Source organism: Conger conger, chromosome 1 (assembly GCF_963514075.1).
Source record: "Conger conger chromosome 1, fConCon1.1, whole genome shotgun sequence".
In the NCBI taxonomy this organism is placed as follows: Eukaryota; Metazoa; Chordata; class Actinopteri; order Anguilliformes; family Congridae; genus Conger; species Conger conger.
This window is the reverse complement of record NC_083760.1, coordinates 68,959,431-68,974,789: the sequence shown is the minus strand read 5'-3', so window position 1 is coordinate 68,974,789 and position 15,359 is coordinate 68,959,431. Positions and strand designations below refer to the sequence as shown.

The following is a 15,359-nucleotide window of genomic DNA, read 5'->3' as shown; positions in this document are numbered from 1 at the left end:
GTATATTAATTTCGAAATTGTATTTCTGGCATCTTCATTCTGCCTTATTGCAGAAAACGCAGAGCTCAGGAAGCCAATGGTCCTCTGCTTAATTGCGCTGTCATTATTACCAAGATAGCTAAAGCGGAGAGGCTAATAAATTCAGCCAAAACGTTGGACTGGTCGATAACTCCTGACGGCACTTGAATCTTGACTAGGGGAGCCTTGCTGTACCTTTGTTTTATTTCGAAGTGTTGATTTAGTTATATCTGATATTTGTTGCATTTTATCCATGTTTTAACCATAAAAAATAGATATCTTAACCGCGGAATAATTTTGCATTCTTTAGTTGTCATCGACAATATTTTATATCGTAGGTATTCACACGCGCGTTTGGGAGCGCCTATTTGTGCAATTAATGTGAGAAATTGGTGTTTTTAGATTTCTAGGATTTCTAGCCTCGAAATTATAGACTGTTCTCGTTATTGCAGCTAAATAAATCCATATATTTTTTTCATTTGAGTTTTACTGTATTTCATGGCAGAAAGCTAATCCATTTTAATATTGATGGACATAGTGATGCAGAGTAAATGGTTGCAGCGCTGCCATTGCCATCAGTTACTATTTTGCTTTCTGTTTTTACGGGTAGCTGAGGGGAAACAAAAGCAACCGTTGCAGTAGTAAGGGAGTCTAATATTGGCACTCAGGGCAGCTGACAGGCTGACTTCTGTAATTATAGCACTGTCTGGTGCAGGGCAAATATTTCACGGGCACTGGTTGGCATTCCGCTTTCCTAAAGGCGCAGGGACGCTGCCAGAGATAGGGACGTAGCTACGGGATAGGAGAGCGAGGCAGAAGAGAGCAAGAGGGTGAGAGTGAAATCCCTACGCTAACGGGCAATACGTGAGATAGAAGTGGAGATTACACCGGGGCAGCATGTTCCTGATCACGCTTGGATTCCACCTTCAGCTCCTTTTCTGCTGTGTGTTGTCCCACTCTTCTGCCTTGGACAACATTTTCTCCTTCCAGGCAGGTAAGGCAACATTATAGTGCATATTGGGTGTGTATACGTATGTTTGTATGTACTTGTATGTATTACCTACTTTTTTACTTGTCTGTGCAATAGTATGTGCGCGCACATATACGTGTCCAGTTGTGCATATTTGTGAGTGAATGCGTGTGCTTATGTGTATATGTACATGTAGCCTATCTGTTGTGCGTGTGTGCGTATGTCTGTGTGTGCGCGCGGGCGCGCGCGTGTGTTGTGCGCATGGTGTTAGCCATATAAACTCTCGAGATGCTCTCATTGGGGTTTTACGTCTTTCTGTAAATATAGTGGCTGCGGTTCTGCACTCTCCTGTTATGACATGTGGTTGGACCGAGGGAGCTCCCGTTCCAATGTAAAGCTGTCCCTATAAATAACCTGCCCCTTCTGCTGTGACACACAGGCATGCTTTATTGCATATCGATAGAACAAAGCCAAACAAGGCTAACTTTCTGCTGAGAAATACAGTTTTCCCTGCTTTACTCTTTCATTTATGTTTTCCAGATATTTTATTGTGCGTACTTCACATCAGTTTTTTTATTCTTAAAGCATCATCAGGGAATTGTATAAAATTTTACTCTTATTATTGATAAAGATGATGTTTTTAATAGGTAGCCTGCTTTTGATGTCCCAATAAGTTCATATTACAATCTAATGGTTTATATCTGGCATCAATGGTTTATATAAGAGCTGTTATGATATTTAGGTAGGGGGGATGTATGAGAATGAAAAGCAGGGTTTCTGGAATGGTTCATGATAGAGACATAGATTATTATTTTAATGTATGAAAACATGTATTTCATGGCTTGGGCATTACGTTTAGAGTATGTACGCAATGTTTTTTTTTGTTTGTTTTTTTGCCAGTTTCCAAGGTGATAATTTTTGTATGCTTCTAGTTCTTGAATTCACTTTTTTTTTTCCTGAAAACTGGAGGTAGGTATTGCTGTGCACAGAGGGTCATTTTTCAATACAATGAAACCAAGGGGAAGTGATTGGTTGTGTATGCCAAGTGTTTATGAAGTCACCTTGTACACAGCATTTTTTCAGTCACAGGGTTCATTGCAGAAGAATATTAATCACTAATTTGTTATTCCGTAAAAAAAAAAAATTCAATTGTGGATGGTGAGCCATAGTAATTTTACACAATTTCACCACAATGAGTAAATCAGTACATCTGGCATATTAGCACACATTAGAACATTGTGTCAATAAACATTAATATGCATATGTTATGTGTTGGTATGTTGTGGGTCTGTCACTTGTGCATTGGTTATGACATAATATGCCTAATGAAAATTGTGATTATCACCATGATCATTTATGAATGCTCATATAGCCTTTATAGATGACCAGGCAACAAAACTCTTACTGGTATTTCTTTCATCGAACTCCAGATGTCCTTTGACATTATTTTGGAAGTTCTGAAGTGCTTGCATGTTCACACACTTGAATCCCTGATGGGTCATGCTGTTCAGATATAGGACAGTTTTGTCCTCCTGCAACCCCACTGGTTGGCAAGTCAGAAGTCCCCTCCTTTTTTTTTGGGTTTATTTTTCTGGAACCTGGCAGATGAGAGTTCAGTGATGATTGTTCATGCCTTCCAAGTGAAGGGCGTTTTTTAAAAAAGATCAATATCCTCAAACTCAAAAAAGTGGGGTGATTCATATAAGCATGTGTTTTCTGTCCAGTGCTTATCCTGTCTCTTAAGCAGGGCTATTTCACAGGTGGTCCAGATGCCACGTAAATGTGGTCCACCATAGATTTATATTTTTTGGCAATTTAATCAATGAGGAAAAAAATTGATTATGCTTTATCTAAACATGTGAATTTCCAGCATAGTATCAGCTATAACAGTTATGACAAATGCCATCTTTTATTTACAGACTTGCACAAAGCATTGTATTCATATATTTGTGTACTTAGTATGTCCAAATGTTTTGATAGCAAAAATTTTGATAGCCCCCCAACAAGTAGTTGAAGAGCTCTGATGTGAGCTGTTTCCAGAACCCAAGAAGTTGGTTAGTGAACTGTTGATAATGATGGCGTTATGTGAGAGACTGACCAGTGGCACTGTTCACCAAACTCTGACTTTGAGTTATCTCTTCCTGCACCTTATCACTTTCATTAGAGAATTTGCTGTTACAAACAACAATCACATTGGAATCTTGTATGTTTTTGTTTTTTTGCTGTCGATATGCTTTTTACCAGCTTTCCAGTCACTGGATCAGAACAAGAAGTTCAACCCATGCTGTCTGCTGGCTCCGCCCCCTCCTCCACTGTTCCCGCCTCCCCAACTCCTGTGGCAGAGACACAGTTCCGTGAGTAACAGTCACATGGCTTGTACCTGAGTTTACATTGATAATGTGATTTGTCCTTTTGGTCACATTTGGTTCTATCGCCCTGGCACTGATCTCTGATCAGGGAGCAGTTTTGTTGGGAGTAGAAGTTGCTCTGCTCACTTCCTGGTTACTGATCAGTTATCAGTGATATAATGAAAAGAGACCACATCTCTGTACTTTAGAAACAGAAGCATGAGTATTTCAGGACATAACTCATTCTTGGTACTTCATAATGTTATTCTGATCAAGCTTACTGCCTCTATTAAAGGTTTGACGTATAAAACAGCTCACCATTGCACTCATTGTACTTAGCATGACTCTCCAATGAATTAATTATGATCACTGGAGAATATTCAAAGGTTGAATAGAAATTGAAGGGGCCAATATTCTTGTGGATGAATCAATGGATAAAACTAATATGGATGTTATTTTAATGCCATTGAAACATTGACATGACCATACATAATTATAGCATGATCGTTTGGTTTAGAACAAGGACACCGGAGGTCCCGTAGTTGAACCCGAAAAGCCCACTGTTTCCCCCTGTGTCCCAGGGCCGCCCGGCCCCATCGGACCTTCTGGCCCTCAGGTAAGGACACTGCTTTTGCAAGCTGTGCTGTAACAAGTATGCTGTGACGGGAAAGTTCTGGGGTATATACAGTAGGTGACTATCTTGTGTACATATTGTTGTTGAAAAACAAGAGTTGCACAAGGGATAGTTATATGTGCAGTGCATAATGAGGTCCATTGTGGCCATTGACATCTGTGGGGGGATAGCAAGGTGTGTTGGGGGGTTGAGACAGAATGGACTATAGGGGCCAGTGTAGTGTATTAACTGACAATGTGATCTACTGTATGGGAGAATATGTAAAGACAGTGTGTGGTATGGGAGACAGTGTGCTCTATAAGGCGATAGTGGGCAGTACAAGAACAGCCTGATGTACAGGAGAGGGGAAAGTGGTAGGTAAAAGCAATAGGGCAGTGTCAAGTTTGGGAGCAGTGGTGGTGTTTACACCACAGACAGTGTCTGATATGGGGGAGTGTGGTGTACTGGGGAAACAATGAGGTAAGGTGGACAATGCGAGGTATGGGTGAAGGTGTGGTGTTTAAGGAGACGGTGTGGTGTAGGGGAAGAAGTGAGGGCTGGAAAACAGTGTGCTATATAAGGGGACAGTGTGAGGTATGGGTAGGGAGACAGAGTGCTATTTAAGGGGACAGGGTGTGATGTGGGGAACTGTGTGCAGTATAGGGGCATGTAGTGACAGCATGCAATGCAGGGAAGCACTCCTACAGTGTTGAGAGGACCGCATGAGCTCATGCGCTCCCCTGTTTTGAGTGAGATGAGGATTCCTCGGACCCTGCGACCCAGAGGCTCATTAACGCTCTACATTTAGCAGAGACAGAAATAGCCTTTTTCCACTTCCTGCTCCTGATCTACAGACACTGTCCAGAAACATCCCAGCAACATTTCTACCCACTAATACTTGTTTGCGTTATGACATTTAATTTGTGGCCCATTTGAGAGTACATGCATCAAAGATGTGTGTGTCTGTGTGTGCGTGGAGGGGGCAGGGGGGTGTGTTTGTGCCTGCAACATGTAGGTGTGTTTATGTGTATAATTTGGTGTAAAATCAATGATTTTCTTTGGTTGACACCATTGACACCAATAAATTAACCCAGCTGTGTGAGTAAATGTGATTGAACTAGACCTGGCTCAAATAGGTAATTGTTTGTGATTCACGTACTTTCCTGTGCTCAGTTGATCTTGCCTGGTGCAGTTGAGCCAATGAAGAAGGTGGGGTTTGCATTTTCATAGGTATTTCATATGCACCAGACAGGCCCTGTGAAGTGTAGAAAATTATTTTAATCCAAAGCAATTATGTACTGTATTTGACCCAGGTCTGGATTGAACATGACCTGAATAAATCTATGTTTCAATATTATGACTGAAGTTAAAAGAGGAAAATCCCAGTAACAAAAGTAAGAAAAACGGGCACTCCTTCTGGTTGTAAGTGGAGGAAAATTTGTGACTTGTGATGAGAGTTCATGTAAAAATAATCTCAGCTACACTGTGGGGGCAACATTTCACTTTATTGACCAGCATATTGTTTCTAGGGTCCAATGGGAAGACCAGGATTGCTGGGACCAAAAGGAGAAAAGGTAAACCCTTTACTATGAGGTGATCAAAGGTGGTATTTCCCTCTCGCACTTCACCATATTATGCAGTATTATTATATAATGCTTGTCAATCATATTGTTTATACACAATAACCTCGATATGACATTCAGTGGAAAGTCCTTGTTTGAAGTACTGTAGCTAATGATGAATTGCCTCTTGTTCTTTCTCTCGATGGTTGTCAGGGTGAAATCGGAAGACCTGGCACAAAGGTGAGGGGCTCCATCACTCTTTCAATTTCCCTGCCGTAAGTGGATTTGCTAAACCAAAGAGCCGCAGCATCTTTTGTTCCTGTGCGGCAGTGATTGATATTGCTCCAACACATTATGCTCATTATGAAATTCTAAGCCAGTGCAACCTTGACACACAGAGCACGGGACACTGTGTTTCTGAGAACTGCAGGGCCAGGAACAGTCATTTGTCTGATTTTCTCCATTGGAGTGGGGCCTCTTTCATATACAGTACACTGCCTGCGTCCAAGTAAATGTATTTTATTAACTAAAACCAACCTTAGCTTAAGTTATTGCAAGCCCACACATTACAGGGGCGTCCCATGGTCCTCCGTGTTGCTGGGGCTGTGGGTGTGAAGGGGGCGCCCGGGGAGTTGGGGTCACAGGGACACAGCATGTAAAGAGCAGTCAGTAACCGGAAATTACACAAGCTGCAAACCATTGGTTGCCGTATCTGGAACTCGAAGGCTAAATGTGCCCTACAGCATTGCAGTGTAATTTAGCTTAGTGCACAGTGTGGGCCCATAAATCATTTTATTCCCACAGCCAGGGACTCCTGCTCTTTATGCAGTCTGTCATTTAATTAAAGGGAACAAAATGACAAGCCTTGTTACAATCAATTTCCTCCTCTGTGGGGTGCACTATATCCAGATAAACATGTTGCAGACAGGGTGTGTTCTCTGGGCCGTTGTTTCCTTGGAAATATTTATCTGAAATGCTCACATTCACTGTTAAATGATTATGTGTACCCATACACTCAGTCAGCACTTTATTAGGTATTTATTAGACTTATTTTTTGGATGTATTGGTCTTCTGCTGCTGTAGCCTATCCACTCAAGAGGTTTGACGTGTTGTGTGCTCAGAGATGCTCTTCTGCCCTACCACTGTTGTAATGTGTGGCTGTCACCTTCCTGTCCGCTTCAACTAGTCTGCCCCTTTTCTCTCACCAGGCGTTTTTGCACTATTGCTGCTCACGGAATAGTTTTTGTTTTTTGCACCATTCTCTGTAACCCTAAAGACTGTTGTGCAAGAAAATCCCAGGAGATCAGCAGTTTTCTGAAATATTCAAACCACCCTGTCTGGCACTAACAATCATTCCCCGGTCAAAGTCACTTAGATCACGTTTTTTCCCCATTCTGACATTTGGTCTGAAAAACAGCTGAACCAATTGACCACATCTGCATGCTTTTATGCATGTAGTCACTGTCACATGATTGGCTGATTAAATATTTGCATTGACAAGCTGGTGTACAGGTCTACCTAATAAAGTGGTCACTGAGTGTATATGGACACATAAAGATGCCCATTCTCCACATGCTATTTTAATGCACATTTATACTGTAAACGAACACACAGGCCTATACATTGTAATTCCTACATGTTTTGTGTACAGACATTCATATTTTTGGTTTGGTGCAATCAATGTGCTGGTCCTATAGATTCACATTGGGTATGGTGTGATCTGTACTCTTCGTGTAGACAGATCCACTGATGGGTGCAGTGGGTCCTGTATTCTGAGCATACTGTTCTGTTCTTTAGGGGCGTACAGGCCCACCAGGTCTCCCAGGGCGACAGGGACCACCCGGGTGGGCAGGACCAAAGGGGCCCAAAGTGAGTAAGTCTGTCTTTCTGGTACAGATGCTCTTATATTTTATACATTATATTTTTCAATTGCATTCCATCACTAAGTTACCGGGGTATCTTCCATAGATAGCATATATGCTTTCAAGCCAAAAAACCTTCATTTTCCTTCTTTTTAAAAGTTCCTGTACCACAAGTAACTCTTGACAGCCTCACTCCACTTAAGCCTCGCCCTACACACATAGGAATTATTATCCTCATGTTTTCTTAGCATGTTTTCCATAGTATTGAATTTTATGGATGATCTATGGCTATTTCACATCTAACACAGCCTTTACAATTCTTAAAGTTTAAAACCAAATAAAACATAAAAACTGCACCTGAGATATGTGACCATAACCCTTACACAAATAATGCATATCTATCTTATCTGTACTCTTCATGCCAGAATAAGCTGTAGACTATAATGTGTATCATTAATAGCACATAGTATTCTAGGAGTGTGAACCAGAATGCAGTTTGCTTTATGGCTCTTGAGTTCTGGTACTATCCTGACTGCTTCTGTCTGGTTTCATCCCAGGGTGAGAAGGGAGACCCAGGGCTTATGGGTTTACCTGGAGCAAGAGGACCAATGGGGCCCAAGGTCTGCACGTCCCTTTGAACCAAAGTGTACAGACAAATTAAGCATGTCCTTGTATGCCTTCATATAAGGAAACCTTCATTATTGAAATAGATACCTGCAATCTAGAACCACCACTTTACACAAGGTTTATTTAGTGACACAATGGCAGCATATCTTAGAATGAATTGTGTAAATACAAACAGAATTTCCTGAATGAGTAATTGTAATGACTGTTTTTTGTACTTTTGTAATGTAAATGTTTGGTGTGGTGTTGAGAAAACCGATCCAAAAATAACAGAATTTTCCATGCGCACAAACAATGTTCACATAATCAATCTGGAGAGGCTTGGGCTGCTTCACTACTTCAAGTGGAATACCAACTATTTTTAGAGCCCGTCCTCTTCTGCTGTATGAAAATGATCTTAGAGAGCAGACAGGAGTAAATTCATGTGTGACAGATGCTAAATGTTTCCATTGCTCCACAGGGTTTGCCTGGATACAAAGGTGAAAAGGTGAGCAGTAATCTGTTTTATTATGCGGTCCTCTGCAGCTGCTCCCTTGTCTCTAGTTTCTACAGACGGTCATTTTAGCTGATATTTACTTTAAAATAATCCTATCGGCTGTATCTCTCATGTTCTCTCTGTATGCTGTATCACTGTCTTTACCACAATCTTCCCCAACCGGAGTCTGAGTTCAGACTCTTCTCTCTTTTCTCTGTTCACGTCAGGGGTCTCGAGGGGACCGTGGCGAGCGTGGGCTAAAAGGGGACAAGGTGGGGTTCACAGCCTTTGTGTCCTTGGTGTAACCTGGGGTGTAGTCCATCAAGTTTTATTCCAAACTCAAAGTCCCTCCGCATTATTCTTTTACTTATTTATATTATGCACAGATACGGTATATTTTTTTGTACCAAAACAGACAGTTATTTTACATTATTTCTGTAATTTATCCTGTAATGTATTACCTCTGTGTTGAAATCTGAGTATGTTACCACAGAGCCTGTAATTGAAAATGGTAAATCGTAGGACTGTCTATTGATAGAACTACGATATAAGATCCCCATTGTCATTTTGTGTTTCAGGGTACAATGGGTCTCCCTGGAATGTTGGGACAAAAGGTTAGTACACAGTGATTTTTTATTGAGTTTATCATACACATATACTAGGCTTCACCTTACACTTTCCTCAGTAGTGAGTAAATTATAACTCTCTTTCTTAGGGGGAAATGGGTCCAAAGGGTGAGCCCGGTGTGCCTGGGAACAGGGGGCCTACTGGTCGACCGGGCAAGAGGGGTAAACAGGTGAGATGCCATTGGAGAGTAATGTTAGAACAGCATTGCGCAATGAAAGCAGGCAGGGGGCTTCTTGCAGGCAGGCATGTCCGTATGTTGAATTTAGAGTTGTGAGGGGCCATTCCTGTTTGTTTTACATTTCAAATATTAATTCAAGTAGGTTTTAAGATGCAAGCATTGATGTGCTGGCAGTTTCACTATTTCTGGGACTTCCACTATTCTCTAACTGTCATTCTTTTTCACACAAACTCACATGTACAAATGCACATGCACAGTCACAAACTCACACACACATACACACACTACATAAACATTTTCCATGGCACTGTTGTGTTGTTACATTGCCCATAATCTTTTAACATTGCGTACATCTTTGCTGATAAACTTAGTGTGTACAGTATGCGTGGTGTAACCCCCTCTGGCCTTTTGATCATGTGCTGAATTGTTTCCTGGACTACATTAGTCAGGAAACGTCTCCTCCATTTTGAGATATGGTTTGGTAATTACCTCAGACCTACATCAGCTTTGCTTTAGAGGGATCTTCAGCCACTGTAGGATACTGTCAATCTCCCTGACAACTCCACAAACTGCACCGTGAAGAACTATGTTAGTGGCTGTGGGAACCAAATAATATACGATTGGTGTGCTGACACAGTGCCAGCTGAAATGTCACTTTCTCAAAGTTATTAGCCAAGCTGTGTAACATGAGTAAATAGCCTTTCCCAGAAGTGGCTCCAGTGTCACAGTCTTCCAGGGAGCACTGCAGGAAGGAGGGTCTCTTCTGTGACAGGTGCTGAGGGGAAGCAATTGCATTGTGGGTCGTGGAAAGAATTTCTTTAAGTTTGCTGTCAATGACAGTGATGGACTTTCTAACTCAGGGAATGAAGGGAGACCATGGGCTTGTTGGCGCTATGGGTCCTGCTGGTCCTCCTGGCCCCATTGGACACCCAGGGCCTCCAGGCATGCCTGCTTCAGGTAAGACCATTTATAGCATCTCTCCAGTGTGCAGTATGGGGCTATACTGTCATTACAATGGCCTGCAGTGTTAGAAGCATATGTAGTTGCAAGGCAGTTTACAAGGTGTTTGCAAGGTCAGTGTACGAATGTGTAAGGTTGGAGGGTGAGTGTATGTTGCTGCAGTGTCAGTATGAGATGCTACAGGGTCAGTATACGTAGACCTAGGGTGAATATGTGTACTTCAGGGTCAGCATATGGATCTGTGTGGCTTTATAGTTTGTAGTGTAGTTGTAGTTTCAGGGTAGAAGTAAGGAGCTAGAGGATTAGCATAATTGAGACAGAGCTTGCATTACAACCTCAGAGCATTGGCAAGTTAGAACTGCCACAGCAGGAAGTAACACCAGCCTTGTATTTAGCTGCTGGAGAACCTGATACATCCCAAGGTGAATCTGATATGTGGGAAGATGCTGAAGCCATGACATCATGGCCTTATTCTGATTGATGGGGGAGAGGGTGGATGGGAAGGCTGGCCGCAGACATACAAACATTATGTCACCACATAATTAAAATGACAGCTGGTGTCTTGTTCACATTTCTTTGCAAATTAAGTTGATTGCTTATTCTATCATGATTGACAAGTGAAACTGAGGATGTTTGAATGAGATGCATGCATGCAGATCACAGAACTATTAACCGTCTGCATGTGAGCTGGAACTCCCTTGTGCTTCTCGAGGTAATTATATCTCACTATTTGATACTGTTTGAGTTGTTGCTGCATATCCAGACTGTCTGAAGCTTCTCAGTGAGACGAACAGGGACATTATGACTTCGGCTGCCCAGAGCAAACATTAAACATTCATTTTAATGAAATAAATATTTACACTACCATTCAAAAGTTTGTGGTCACCGTGTCTTTTCATGCTTTTTCTGATTTAATATTTTATTTTCTCAGTTTGAAATCAAACAATTCATATGTTGTCAAAGCGTAGAGTTTTAGTATCACTAGTAGGACAACCTGAAAATAAGATAACCAGACTCTGATGATGTTGGTAGGTCACAGACATCATGAAGTCATGGCATGCAAAGGATATGCAACCAAGTACAAAACATGACTTTTTTATTTGACATTGTTCATTTGTCTCAAACATTGAAATAGGGGACTACATATAAAAAGTGCTGTAATTACTGCATGGTGAAACCAAAATGTGTATAAATACCCTTTAATAAAAGCTCTGAGTCCACACTTTGACCACGTATTAATTGTTTGATTACAAATAGAGAAAATAAATAGTGACCCCAAACTTCTGAACAGTAGTGTAGTGTAGAGATGAACAGTCTTAAAATCCAAGAATGCATTCTGTACGAACATGATTGAAAGTTTAATTCCACACGAAAGCACTCAGAAACACACTATTGAACAATTATATTCCTGTGCGTTGACTTTCAGACAAAAACTCTCCTAAAACGGAACCATTCTAGTGTAACTATGCAGCAATATCCTTGATGAAGGTGCATGTTCTTTTTTCCCTCGTCATCATTGTTCCTCTTGGGGTCTTCAGGGGTTTTCATGGTTGGACCGAAGGGAGAGAGGGGGCTTCCTGGAGCCCCTGGTCGATGCAACTGCAACTCCCCCACGAGTGTCAACAGCCCCCCCTACGATGTAACCCCAACCCGGGGCAACTATGTAAAAGTGCCTGTGGTGAGAATTTGCTCTCTGGTGCCATCTGTCTTTGGAAGTCTTTTTATTTCTTGAAACAAGCCTGTTTTGAGATTGTTGCTTGTGTGAATGTCTGTCTCTTACTTAGATATTTGTGGTAAACAGTGAAGAGGAGCTGGACCATCTTCACACTGACAATGCACTTGCTTTCCGAAAAGATCAAAGGTCGCTTTACTTCAAGGACAATTCTGGATGGTTTCCCATTCAGGTATGTCACAGAGCAGAACATTCTTAAACCGTCTGACTGACCAGACTTGAATGGATTCTCATTTTTTTACCTTTTGAATAAAATGAAAACTCTCATTCCAGCTGACCCCCTTCCAGTCTACAGAGAATGCCCCAGACCTGGAGGGCTTCTGTGGTGACGGCATTGTTCAGGCCTACAATGACGAGGAGTGTGATGATGGAAACAAAGTGGTCACAGACAGTTGCATCAGTGAGTCTTAGGATTCCATTATGAAGTCATCACACAAGAATGTGTCTGTGCTTAGCATGCAGTGCAGAGTACACACCTAAACAACGGGACTCACAACTCTTCCCCCTTTCTTACTGCAGAGTGCCAAGAAGCATACTGTGGAGACGGATATCGTCATGAAGGAGTAGAGGAGTGTGATGGAAAGGACTTTGGGTATCAGACATGTAAATCATATCTTCCAGGGTATGTGCTTTTATCAGCCATGTTGCTTTGCTTTCTTGTGATGTAATTTGATAATCACAAATACATTCTTGAATACATTCTGCCAGCCACCTTACAGGTGTTAGAGAACCCTGCTCAAAGCTTTTGGGTGATTATTCACATGCTCACTGTTGTATTGCAGGTCTTATGGGCAGCTCAAGTGCACAGAGCACTGTCTCATCGACTCCACAAACTGCAAGTATTTTACATGAGGGAACCATGGGAGCATCTGCTGGATCCCACAGTCTTGTATGTGCCTGTTACCTACCAATACTGAGGCAAAGCAAAAACAGTGCAAATGAAACAAGAAAAGAAATGGCAACAGGTTCGCCAATGTAAAAACCATAAGCATAATCTCCGTTTGTTTGCTGCTGAAAGAGCATATAGCAGATGGCAGAATGATTTTTCACCAAATAACAGAAACGTACAGGACCACTGCATTGCTGTCTTAATAACTCAACCAGAGCTTCTACTGTCTCTGCCCGCTCCACTTCCCTGCTCTCTGGAGCACGGCTACAGGTCAGAGGACAAAGCCTTTCTACGAGGGCTGTGTCCTGAGAAAGAAAAAGCCAATCGCTATGGGAGACTTGACTGGTGGAAGCAGAGCAAAATTACCTCGACTTAGGACTGTTAAAGAGAACATTCAGGTCATTGGGATATTTCAGATTGTCCACCCCCACGGGTGCTGTATATTTCAATACAATGTGAATTAATGTAATTGCATGTGTCTGAGCATCATGTTTCCAAAGGCAAGAAGAGTTACCACGAAGGCATGTAACCGAAGCAACAGGCCTGTCACAATAAGCTATGTTATAAAGAGTAGATTGACTGTTCCACATTTGTGTTCAAGGTCAGGTATACAGTTATGCTTTGAACCGGTTGACAAATTGTATATTTAATTTGAACTGAATGACAGGGCCTTGTTCTTGATGTTACAAGTATATTATAAAAGGGACAGAAAGCAGATGGCCAGGGCTCTGGGCTGAGAAAAATCTCTTGACCCAAGCAGACTGGGCCATTGGGTCAGTCCCCCCATTAAGAGAGCATATAAAATGTGGTGTGCTTCATAGGTCAACCACATAGGTCTTGGAAAGCTCAGACCCAAGGTTTGTGTGGCATGGTCAGCAGTAACTCAGGAAACCAATTAAACCATTAAACCATTATTGCCACATGATATGTGTAAAACAATGACAAGATAATACATAAAACAAAGTAAGGGGGCAGGAAGATTGGTTAGTGAAAGTGAAACCTCACCTCACATTTCTTCAGTATTTGTGCTTTGGGGTCGTACATTGGCATACTGCTGGAACCCTGTCTGCATGGCTCGCAGCCAGTGAGGGAAAGCAATGAATTACTCGCACTTGTCTCTTACGTACTTTGTATTTTCATTAGTTAAGTGGGTAGAGCAAATCTCTTGGTGCTTATTGTAAAATGCTGACTATTTTAAAAAGGAGACTACAGTTTCCTCATGCTACTTGCTACAGAATGACTGTTAAGCTACTGCAAGGCCCGCTGGCATCAGTGTGTCTTGCTTCATTTCCAGAGCTCAACTTTGACATACCTCATCACCAGGCCTGCCTGCATTCACTGTGTTACCACAATGTGTGTAGAAAGATTATAAATGAGAGTGATCAACACCCCATGGTGGCTTCACTCACGATAGGGTCCTTGAAGACTCTCAATGCCCATCTCAATGAAAAGCTATTTCAGCAAAAATGTGAAATATCATTTTTAGACTGGTGTACTCCTCAGTTCCTTTTCCCCATTTAAAAGTTTTAAAGACAAAGGCATTGAAGCAGACATAATATTTGTCTGGATGTGTATCTATGTAATCTGCTTTACCTATGTAATACATGGTTATAATAAAATTGGATGCTATGTTGTTATGTGATATTTATATAAGCTACAGGTGGCAGTGCGATTGATCCCCAGGTAATACCTTTTTCACCCCTGGTGAGGTGAGACATTGAACGTTCTCCTTAACTCCTTTCTTATCTCACCAGGGGAAGAGGTGTATGTAAAATAAGATGTAAATATTTCTTTTTAGATTTTTTTTTATTGTGATGTGGTAAAGTTGCATGTTCATGGTTCACAACCATTTAAACTTCAACCAATTGCCAAAGAGTCGCTGTTAATTTGTAAGTATAAAAAGTATATTTAAACACAATACTATGTTACATTGTCAATAAAATACAAGTTGCTCCTCTGCAAGTTAATTAAAGCTTATGTAGCACGTACCTGCTGGTAGCATGTAAAAAATCATTACCAAAAACTTGTGAAGTGTATGTTCTGTCATTTTGAGATGGGAAAGCATATATAAGCATTAGCTGAGCCTTAATTGTAATCCCAACATTTATACAGGCATATTGTGGACAAATAAAAATACTGAAAGTTAATTTGTGGAGATGGTGTGCATTTTTTTACTGTAAACATGTTCTCGGTCTCATCTTTGCTTCCTCATTGATCCTAACAGACTTCCATTTTACTGCTCCTTTCAATGAAGGTGGGGGTGTTGCTGTCACTTATGTAGTGGGGTGGAGGGCTAATATGGAGTATAGTTGGCATGAGGGAGAAAGAAGCAGAGGTTCATCACTGCTGTCTTTCATGAGCAGCTGTAATCCTTATAAGCACTGACAGTGATGGAGCTGCTATTGACGTTCTTTCAGTGCCGGCAGTGAAGGAGTGATTGAGCTGAGCAGCACAGAGAACACTGTCAGCAGGTCAGTCGGAAGTGCTGTGCAGGGATTTGG

The 15,359-nt window shown here is 41.5% G+C and overlaps 1 protein-coding gene across 1 annotated transcript; it reads left to right on the top strand.

The window, feature by feature from the left end:
* Positions 1-455: 455 nt before the first annotated feature.
* On the top strand, positions 456-15,005 carry colq (collagen-like tail subunit (single strand of homotrimer) of asymmetric acetylcholinesterase). Its single transcript, XM_061252821.1, has 17 exons — positions 456-1,012; positions 3,233-3,342; positions 3,854-3,952; positions 5,479-5,523; positions 5,725-5,751; positions 7,309-7,380; positions 7,931-7,993; positions 8,458-8,484; positions 8,700-8,744; positions 9,051-9,086; positions 9,188-9,268; positions 10,138-10,234; positions 11,776-11,915; positions 12,022-12,141; positions 12,243-12,369; positions 12,489-12,591; positions 12,752-15,005. The coding sequence occupies exons 1-17, from the start codon at positions 916-918 to the stop codon at positions 12,819-12,821; spliced, it is 1,359 nt and encodes a 452-aa protein (XP_061108805.1). The 5' UTR covers positions 456-915; the 3' UTR covers positions 12,822-15,005.
* The last annotated feature ends 354 nt before the right edge of the window (positions 15,006-15,359 follow it).

What these genes read in the sequence shown, in the direction of transcription:
- colq (XM_061252821.1), top strand. Translation starts at nt 916, where the DNA reads ATGTTCCTGATCACGCTTGGATTCCACCTTCAGCTCCTTTTCTGCTGT. An exon ending in GTGGGCTAAAAGGGGACAAG is followed by an intron (nt 8,745 to 9,050) that starts GTGGGGTTCACA and finishes TTTGTGTTTCAG; the next exon opens with GGTACAATGGGTCTCCCTGG. An exon ending in ACTATGTAAAAGTGCCTGTG is followed by an intron (nt 11,916 to 12,021) that starts GTGAGAATTTGC and finishes TCTCTTACTTAG; the next exon opens with ATATTTGTGGTAAACAGTGA.